General features: G+C 50.4%; 2 protein-coding genes and 1 long non-coding RNA gene across 3 annotated transcripts in view; all 3 read right to left on the reverse strand.

Moving 5' to 3' along the window:
* The window catches only part of E2F1 (E2F transcription factor 1), a 5,826-nt gene extending 5,364 nt beyond the window's left edge, over positions 1–462 (reverse strand). The window contains exon 1 of the mRNA XM_042834510.1: positions 450–462. Within this exon, the coding sequence (XP_042690444.1) occupies positions 450–462 (13 nt within the window). The remainder of the gene's footprint in view (positions 1–449) is intronic.
* Positions 463–733: 271 nt separating this feature from the next.
* LOC122168893 lies at positions 734–2,758 on the reverse strand. The gene is made up of 2 exons (XR_006171419.1): positions 2,665–2,758; positions 734–1,946 (listed from the first exon to the last, which is right to left on the reverse strand). It is a non-coding gene; the product is annotated as an uncharacterized LOC122168893 (long non-coding RNA).
* A 2,421-nt stretch (positions 2,759–5,179) lies between these two features.
* PXMP4 (peroxisomal membrane protein 4) lies at positions 5,180–9,147 on the reverse strand. Its single transcript, XM_042834520.1, has 4 exons — positions 9,032–9,147; positions 8,687–8,749; positions 7,688–7,886; positions 5,180–6,742 (listed from the first exon to the last, which is right to left on the reverse strand). The coding sequence occupies exons 1-4, from the start codon at positions 9,145–9,147 to the stop codon at positions 6,479–6,481; spliced, it is 642 nt and encodes a 213-aa protein (XP_042690454.1). The 3' UTR covers positions 5,180–6,478.
* Between the last annotated feature and the right edge of the window lie 88 nt (positions 9,148–9,235).

Below are 9,235 nucleotides of genomic sequence, written 5' to 3' on the forward strand. Positions count from 1 at the left end.
TGCCAATTCTCCGAGGCTTTCAGCTCTTGTGGCACTGGAAAAAGGGCAGATGCAAAGACAAATGAAAGGCAAAACTGTTACTGCAACAAATGCTGGGGGAAACGAGGGCTTTTCCTGTGTTCGGATGAATCCCACCTGGCACAGCTGCAGGCTGCCATAAGCTGCCACGTTGTGCTGAGCTCTGATAGCTGCCAACACTGCAGCACAACTCCTCTGGGGATGGGGGGTCAGAGGGCTCTGCAAGCTGCAGACTTGGCCAAAATTATCCCGCCGTGGTCATGTTTATGGGCTGTCTGTGGGTCTCTGAGGTCATACATGGTCATCTTGTGGTGGTGGGAGCATGCAGGGGAACTGGGATGATGCAAATTGCTCAGAGCATAGGGCTGGACTCCAACCATCGCTGCCTTAACCTCAGGAAGGGTTTTTTCACAGCACTGCGCCTGGCTTACTGCTGGGACACATTCAGCATCTCCAGACTGCTTCTTTGAATTCCCACAGAGGGGCCCAACCCCTCATCCCTGTCCTGGCTTCTTTCCCGTTGGAACAATGTTTCAGGTTTAGGGATCTTATTCATTGCTCCTAAAGGTGAACCATTTTTGGTTGGGAGAGCCTTGTGTGGGTCAGACCATGTGCTGGATGAGGCCGGAGGGGCTATGCAGACATAGGAAATGCTCACAAGGCTTACACATCCCTTGTGTGTGCAGCTGAATGAAGATACAGGTTCTGCATGTGCCTGTGCTGTTAGCTGTGCCAGAAGCACATTTATTGTCCTTGTCATCTGCAGCTCGGTCTGGCTTCCAGCAGTTCACCATACAGTCTGTGCTGAGCTGCTGCTCCAGCACGGCCACATCCACGTGGGAGATGGCACAGCTGGATCCTGCTTCCCAAGAGTTAGGAGCTGTTCCTTTCATTGTGTTATTATACAGAGCACTAGGGCAGCAATTTTGCTCCCAGGACAGCAGCTATCGCCTTGGCTGCTTTACTTCCTTCTCTCTTCCAGTGGTATCCAATATTGAAACTCAGTATCAACCTGCAGTCCCAAGGTGAGGGCAGCAGGGGCACGGAAGCTGCTCACCCACCAAACCAAGACAGCTCTATCCATAGCCTGTAAGTCAGTTTAAGTCACTGCCTGCCTCCCAGCTGAGCTGCTGAAAGCTGCTCCATCCCACCAGGCTCTCTGGCTGCCTTCAGCCCAGGCACTGGCTTACAAGGGAAGAATAGGACAGGACGTCTTCTGCAGAGCCATCCAGGAGCACGTTTGGAAAAAAACCTCTCCTTCTGTGCTTCATACAGCAATGTGTTTGGACTCTGTGGCTTCACCCAGCCTGAGCTCACTTCCCAGCAGGTGCACGGCGCAGCCATTGGCACTGCAAAGCCAGAGGGTGGGAGAGGCACCAGCTCAGATCTTCACCTGGGAAAGAAATATGGCCTGGTGCAATACGAAGGGAAAAACAAACATCTGAAGATAAGGCTGAAATAATCTCCCAGGTGTTGGTCTGGCTTCTCCCAGGGCTGATGATGGACCCCTCCCTGAGGTGCTCCTGGAGCTCCTCACTCAGGGCTGCCTTTATCTCCACTGCCACAGCTCTCACCTCTACCACATATCTCCTCTGTAGCGCTCGGCTTTGAAGCAGCACCTGAATCATTTGCATGTGTGCTTCTGTTCCTTAGCTAGTGGGAGAGGCACACTCGGGCTCGTGTCCTTTTGAACAGTTGCACGCTCTGAGAGCACCTGCACGTGTCAGAGATAGGCTGCAAGGCACCGGGGAGCAGTTTGCCCTCTAACCACATCAGCCCACACTGACTTCTCAGGCTGCAATGCAAGAGTTCATTCCAGCCGTGTTCATTCCTGAGTTCATCCAGTTTGCACATGTTGCCAGTTGTCCATCCCAGCCCCAGTTTGACCTGCTGAGATGCAGCTCCTGGATTACACAGCAATTATGGACCTAAAATAGACACAGTGAGACCAAAAGCAAAGGCAACAGCCCCCGTGTTACAAAGCACTTGTTATTCCCCTCCTCATTGCCAGCCTCACAAGGAAAGGAGAGAGCTGAAAATTCTAAGTAAGGAAAAAAGTCCTCCAACAATCTGGTGTGAACATACAGGTTGAAAACTCGAGATTAGCGCCCCCAAAATATTAACAGCAGCAGACAGACATTACGCTGCATGGCATTGTGCCTGATTTTCTCTCCTTATCTGCTGGATTGCAAAACCAGCAACAGAAAATGGAAGCCAGTCTGCTCAGGTTGGCGTGATCCGAACAAACACCGTCTGGCAAATAGGAAACAGCACACAGCTTGGGATGGTATCCAAAGGTCAGATTTGTGCTGACACAGTGAAAATGGGCTTCGTCATACCAGCTTCTTCTCAGAGAGGGTATCTGTAGTGGTTTCCAGTACCCTATGGGCACCAGGCAGCTCCCAATGGGATGCAGGGTGCTGCTCTCAGTCTGCTCTGGGAGGCAGAGAACATCCCCTCCCTTCTGCTCCCACCCAGCTCGGTTTAGAGCTTAAACCTCCCTACCAGGACAAGGAAGCCTTGCAGCACCGATACCAAAGTTCTGCAGTTTTCCTTTCAGATTTCCCCTCTCCTTAACCCTCAACTGAAAGGATCAGATGCAGTACCTCAGCCAAACCAAATATCACACACCCATTGAGCTTTCACCTTTGTTAAACAATAAAGCTGTCCTGGAGATGGTTTTTCAGTAACCCTGAAGAAGAGCAGTAATGTAGGAGCTGTTTTCCAAAGTGAAGTGAAGCACAGCACGTACACCAGGGCAGCAAGCAGTGCTGTAAATAACCTCAAGCTTGCTTTGTTTGCTCATAAAATAAATGATTAATAGCTCAGGATAGTCAGTCTGGTATTGGAGGCTGGGTGAAAACTTTTGATCAGTTCCATTCATTAACCTTTAAAATTACCTCTGCAAAAAGAGACTTGAAATGTGAAGGAGGAGCACGGTTTCAAAACCAACACTCTACTTTTGTCCACAGCTCTGTGTTTGGCAAGCTGAGCTGAACACTGAGATGCTGTGTCCCTCTTTAGAGCACTCAGCATCTCAGAGTCGGGTGCCTGGGAAGAAATAACGGGGCAAAATAAGGCTGATGTAGACAAAAGCATGTTCATCTTAACATTCAAAACCATTGGGGCTGGGGGAAAAATGTTACTCCCTTTGTGATGTGTGAGCGCGTGGCCGATTTGCAGGTGGCTTCCCAACTGCCTCTTTATTCCTTTTGGTTTTAATGCTAATAAAAAAAAAAAAAGGAACACAAACGGGGGCTCAGCTCCTCACACAATGCGCTGGGGGAGGGCAGGGAGTTGTCACTTCTGTATCCAAAAGTCTGACTCAGACAAATTACTTCTAGTTCACTTCTTTACTACACGCCGGCATTGTTCCAACACATCGGCAGCAGAAGGGCTCCATCCCCAGCTATCTGGTCACAGGAACAGCGCTGCGCACCGATGCCGTTAAAGAACCGTTCCAATTACTTCCCTGGGGAAAGAAGTGACTTGCAGCTTAACGTCCTGCCCGCGCGCAGCGGGAACACAAACCGTCCCAAAGAGCAGCTGATGGCTGCTGCTGCACAGCCCCTGCCCTGGGATGAGCTGTGGTTTGTTTTGTAGGGACAGCAGCTGGGTCCTGGGTCACAAGTACAGATGGTTGGGGCCTCAGGAGCAATTTGCTTTGAAAGTGACGTTGGGAAGAGATTTGCAGGAGGAAAAGGGCATCAGAAGCAAGGATGACTGATGGCTGCTGTTATCAGGTTGATCCTAGAGCGCTGCTATTGGCTTCGTTCTGCCACCTAGAGAGCATGGAGGTACTGCGATGGGGCTGGGGCGGCCAGCAGGGACAGGGAGGTGATCGTCCCTCTCTACTCTGACCTCGTGAGACCAATCTGGAGTGCTGAGTCCAGGTTTGGAGCCCCAGAAACAAGAAAGACAGAGAGCTGTTGGAGAGGGTCCAGAGCAGAGCCGCAGAGATGAGCAGGGGACTGGAGCAGCTCCTGCAAAGACAGGCTGAGGGAGCTGGGCTTGTTCAGCATGGAGAAAAGAAGGCTGCAGGGTGACCTCATTGCAGCCTTCAGTGCCTAAAGGGAGCCTACAAACAGGAGGGGAATCTTTGAAAGGGTTGATAACAGCAGGACAAGGGGAAATGGTTTGAAGTTGAGGGACGGAAGATTGAGGTTGGATGTCAGGGGGAAGTGGAGAGGCGCTGGAACAGCTGCCCAGAACACCCTGAGCATTGGAGGTGTTCAAGGCCAGGTTGGATGGGGCCCTGGGCAGCCTGGTCTGGTGTTAAATGGGGAGGTTGGTGGCCCTGCGTGTGACGGGGGTTGGAGCTTCATGATCCTTGAGGTCCCTTCCAACCCTGGCCATTCTGTGATTCTGTGATTGAAGGGGCACAGCAGATCCTGACCCTTTGCAGAGCCAGAGAGGTGCTGCACAAGCACTGTGTGACCGCAGCCGTAACACAACTACCAGCAGAAGCACAGCAGTCCACATTTAAGAGAATCAGAAGCCTTTCTTCAGGAATGGCAGCAGTAAGGTCAAAAGGTTGCAAACCTTAACAGACAACAGCTCACAGGGCCAGCCTGCAGGGGGCTGTGCTCCAATTACACAAAGATTTGTTAGTCTGATGGTTTCACGAAGAAACTTTCAAGCCATAGCCCTTGAGTTCTAGAATGGTCTTCTCAAATCCTATCAAAAGATCCCATCTTATTTAATCCAATATAAAGATTGGATGCAGTGCTGCTTCAGACCTCCACCAGTGGAGCCAGGGCATGATATTTATAAAGAAATCAGAACTGAGCTACAGTTCCATCTGTACTTCAATCTTTAAGTTCATCTACACCAAGAAAGGGAACATTTCACTCTCCCCCTTGTTGACACAGAACATGAAAATATAAAGGCCAAAGCAGCACTGAGAAATACATAGTAGTAGGAAAAGAGCTTTAGATGAGAAGGAAAAATACCTTAAGATGGAAGGTACCACAACAAATGTACCACTCCAGTCACACAGTTGAATACAACAAACTGCTGGAGCTTGGAGGGCAAAGGAGAGACTGCAGGAGATGAAGATGAGCACCAGTGGCATTGAAAAAGGGATGTGTAAATGGCGAGCTAAAACAGGAGGTAAGAGAGGAGGAGACAAAGCAGTCCTGTCTGAGACAAAAGGGCAAAATTAGAGTAAGTTGCTTTATTACTCTTATGATATCACCACATAAAACCAGCACGTCAGGAATTATTTTAATGCACATCATTATGTGAAGGGTCATACAGCAGTATCAGTAATTCATAGTGTTAACAGTTTGATGGTACGAACTTTAAAACAGCTGTTGTTCTTGATGAAATGGAGCACTTCTCAGCTGCCCAGTCAGCCCTCTGTGAAAACCCACTGTGTGCTGCTCCTGGCACTCAGCAGTGCAGTTTTAGAAGGGAGACCATTGGCACCTCCATGCTCCATGGTGCAGCAACAAGACTGCAGTAACAACAGGGACATCCAGGTCTGCTCGCAGTTAATGCACCCCACAGCTGTGGTGGGGGAATTCTGAACCTAAGAGCAACCCAGGTGATCCTCCACCAAACTGGAAGTGCTTGTTAAGAAGTGTCACTGCTACCATACAAAGAGAGTTCCATCTGAGGGCAGGCAATGTGCCTCAGCCTGCTTGCAAAGGAGCCTTAAGTAGCACAGGGGGTTTGGGTGTTTAGTTCAATCAGCTTTTAAAAAGCCTGATCAAAAAGTTTTAAGGAATTGCAAGGTATTAATTAGTGTGCTCTGTAGAGGAACAGATTGATCCCAAGTGCATGAGAGGAACTGAGCAAGAATATTTACAGGGCTTGTATCAGAGAGACTTCATGCTTTGATTCAGTCTCCCAGAGAGAAAACTGCAGAGGAACTCTCCTAGGGAGAACACAGCTATCCCTGCAACGGTTTGTACTGGATTTCCTGTCTTACATTGAAATCAAGAAAAAACATCCTTGCTTTCAGAACCAAGCAGGTCCCCAACTCCCATCTCACCACTACAGCGAGTGCAGCAGCACAGAAAAACCTTTCCACCTCGCAAGCATTCAGATCATGCCCAGAACATTGCTCCCACGATTAGATCTATTCCCCACTTACTGTCAAGTTGTCATATTAAAAGTGCTTTTTTTTTTTTTCCTCTTTTTTTCCTTTTTAGGAAATACAATAAGCAAACAAAACCAAAGAAAAATAAGGTCTCTTGAAAAGAAGACTGATTTTACTGAAGGTTCCCAAGGCATTTTACTCTCCCTGAGGCACTGTAGTAAGTTTCCGTGGGGTATTTAGCAGCTCTAAACAGAGCTAACAGAAGACGAATGAGAATATTTTGATGAGGACACAAGAGGCAACTCTCCTTGATAGGTGTTAATTCAAACACATTCATCAGTCAAGAGCAAGAGAACCACCTTTTCCCTTAGCTGCTGGAAGGCACCATCCGCTCCACAGGCGTTGTACAACGAGCTATTTGCTCTCAGGCTTTTTGTTATAAATGAGGAAGTCAGAAACGTCGTGCCACACGTTGCTGTCGTCATACAGGTAGGTCATGGAGGCCTGCAGAGAAGGCTGCAGGGTCTGCCGGTGGTACTCAAAGAGCCAGAGAACTGTTCCCCACACCAGAGCAGCGACAAGCGGGAAGGGATCCTGCTTGGGCTGTGGGATGCAGCCCTTCTCCACGGCCAGGCGAGACAGGCCAAACAGGATGCGAGACAGCAGGTACATAATGATCTGCACGGAGAGAAAAGCCAGAGAACGTCAGGAGAAGAGCCTGGCTGGTAAATCTGATCAGAGTGAGCGATTCAGCTGTGATAAGCTGTGCAAGAGAGGCAGCAACAGTTCATCTCGTGTAACAGCAAACAGACTGTAGGTTCACACATCAAACCATCTCGAACTGGAGATGTTTGTGCCTTCCCTGTCTTCTCCAAGTCCTACTGCCATGTAAGTGCTCTAGTTTAGTAAGCAAGAAATTACACCTGACGCAATAAATCTTTGCGGTTGCAGATCAGTTGCACAACTTTCATCAATGCTACCTCAGATGCTGCTGCTGATATCCACAGAGCAGCCTTGTTAGCCTGCCAAGATACAAACCCAGAACTCTGGGCGCCACCTGAAACCCGACGGAAGGTATGGTCTTAGAGCAGGGGGGTGTGCAAGTGGAACACTTGTGATTCACCTCTGCCTACATGTTTTATTGACCCACATTAAAACTGGTAACAAGCAGCTCCAAACCAAGCTTTCCCTGAGCAGCTTTTGTCAGTTTACCCCATTTAGTCAAGTGTAGCTCTGCAACCAACCGTTCTCCACACACAACAAAGCTCAAGCCTGTGGGTTTAGCTCTGCAAGCAGGCAGATTGAGCACAGTTACCACAGGGCAGAGGATGGGTGGGGTAACCCCACAGCTTTGGGCTGCCAACCTGTCCTCCTAGATGCAAGTGCAGCTCTGGAGGTTCACCAGGATGTTTAGCTCTCAAACTACAAACATCACCATGGGGGCACACAACCACCTCCAGTGAGCACAGAACAGTCAAAAAGAGAACTCTGTACAATGAGCTGTACTATAAAAGCAACGCTGCACAGGGAGAAATGGGCCAGCCTATACCAACCACTTCCTGGCACACAACCCACCCATCTGTTAGTCTTTCTGTCAACCAAACGTTCAGCAGAGACATTTACCTGGCTGTTGATGGGATTGTTCTCACCGAACACTAACCAACCCCCAATGCAGGCTGCAAAGAAAGAATGAAATGGAATTTTTTTCCCCTGTAGTCGGGACTGCAACGCCATCAGCCCCTTGTAGGTGAACACAAAATACGCCAAGTTCCGGGAATGAGTGTACGTGGCCTGAGCAATCGATTTCAATTTCTCTCTTAAACTGAACAAAAGAAACAGAAAATTAGGAGAGCAAAAAGGCAGCACTGCCAGTGACCAGCCCGGATCTTACATGCCTCCAGCCTGCCCACCCACATCAATAGCTCTGATACCCCCCCAAAAACATCTCCCGCTTTGTGAGGGAGGAGGGATCACTGACTCTGGGTCACTCACCAGCTCTCCTCACACTCTGCATTTGTCCAATTTTACAAACAGCCAACCAGCTTCTTTTTTTTTTTTTTCTTATCTAAGTTCAAATTTCTGGCTAACTGGAAAGAGCCACAATGGGCACTGGTGCAGCTCTGCCCCCTGTATGAAAGCACAGAGGGGAGCAGATGTCTTTAATGGCATCTGCTAATTTCTCACCTGTCCATTGCTCCTCAACAACCACTGCATGAGTGATTTAAGTTCTTTCCTATGAGAGTGGTGAGGTGCTGGAACAGCTGCCCAGAGAGGCTGTGGATGCCCCGTCCATCCCTGGAGGTGTTCAAGGCCAGGTTGGATGGGGCCCTGGGCAGCCTGGGCTGGTATGAAATGGGGAGGTTGGTGGCCCTGTGTGTGGCAAGGGGTTGGAGATTCATGATCCCTGAGGTCCCTTCCAACCCTGGCCATTCTGTGATTCTATGATCAAGCAGTATGTCCATCTGTGTGCACACAGGTTACGCTGCTCAACACAACAGTGTGCACTGAATGCATCCGACTTATTTTCTGTTTTCTAAACGGGGGCTCTACAGGAGCAAGGAATAACTAACGCTTGGATGGAAGCAACCCAGGGAGTGCAGAAATGAAGAAGCAGGGCAGTACCTTCCACTCCTGAACAGGAAAGTCATCACCAGGGCATGCGGAGCACGAATTTTTGCTCCATACCTGCAAAAGCGAGAAGCAGAAAGATGTTTTTTGCACCAAGCTATCAAACGACCACAGATCCATTCTACCGACAGCCCGGAGGTGCTGCAGGAGCGCGCCGGCCGTTCTTTCCGGGCGGCCCGGCATCAGCACAGCGCCGTGCAATGCCGGCACACAGCAGCGGACACGAAGAAGCCGCTCAGCCCCGGCGGCACAGCCCGCCCCGACCCCGGAGCCTTTCCGCCCCAGCCCTCGCGTGCGGGCCCGGATCTCGCAGCGTTCCCCGCCGCCCAGCTCACTCACACGGCACCGTTGCGGAAGCCCTTGAGGACGGCGAGCGCGGCGCGGTAGCGGCGCTGCAGGAGGAGCGCGTTGATGGCGCGGAGCAGCGCAGACGGCGGAGCGGCGCCGCCCGCCATAGCGCGGCCCGGCACTCCGCAGCGCTCGGCGCGCTCGCTTCCGGGGGGCGGGGCCGCGCCCGCAGCGCGCACGGGCCGCCTGGGCTGT

This window comes from Centrocercus urophasianus, unplaced genomic scaffold (assembly GCF_019232065.1).
Source record: "Centrocercus urophasianus isolate 14NV4802_14NV808 unplaced genomic scaffold, USGS_Curo_1.0 seq_47, whole genome shotgun sequence".
In the NCBI taxonomy this organism is placed as follows: Eukaryota; Metazoa; Chordata; class Aves; order Galliformes; family Phasianidae; genus Centrocercus; species Centrocercus urophasianus.

What these genes read in the sequence shown, in the direction of transcription:
- PXMP4 (XM_042834520.1), bottom strand. Translation starts at nt 9,147, where the DNA reads ATGGCGGGCGGCGCCGCTCCGCCGTCTGCGCTGCTCCGCGCCATCAAC. An exon ending in TTCCTGTTCAGGAGTGGAAG is followed by an intron (nt 7,887 to 8,686) that starts GTACTGCCCTGC and finishes TCTTTTGTTCAG; the next exon opens with TTTAAGAGAGAAATTGAAAT. An exon ending in ACAATCCCATCAACAGCCAG is followed by an intron (nt 6,743 to 7,687) that starts GTAAATGTCTCT and finishes CTCTCCGTGCAG; the next exon opens with ATCATTATGTACCTGCTGTC.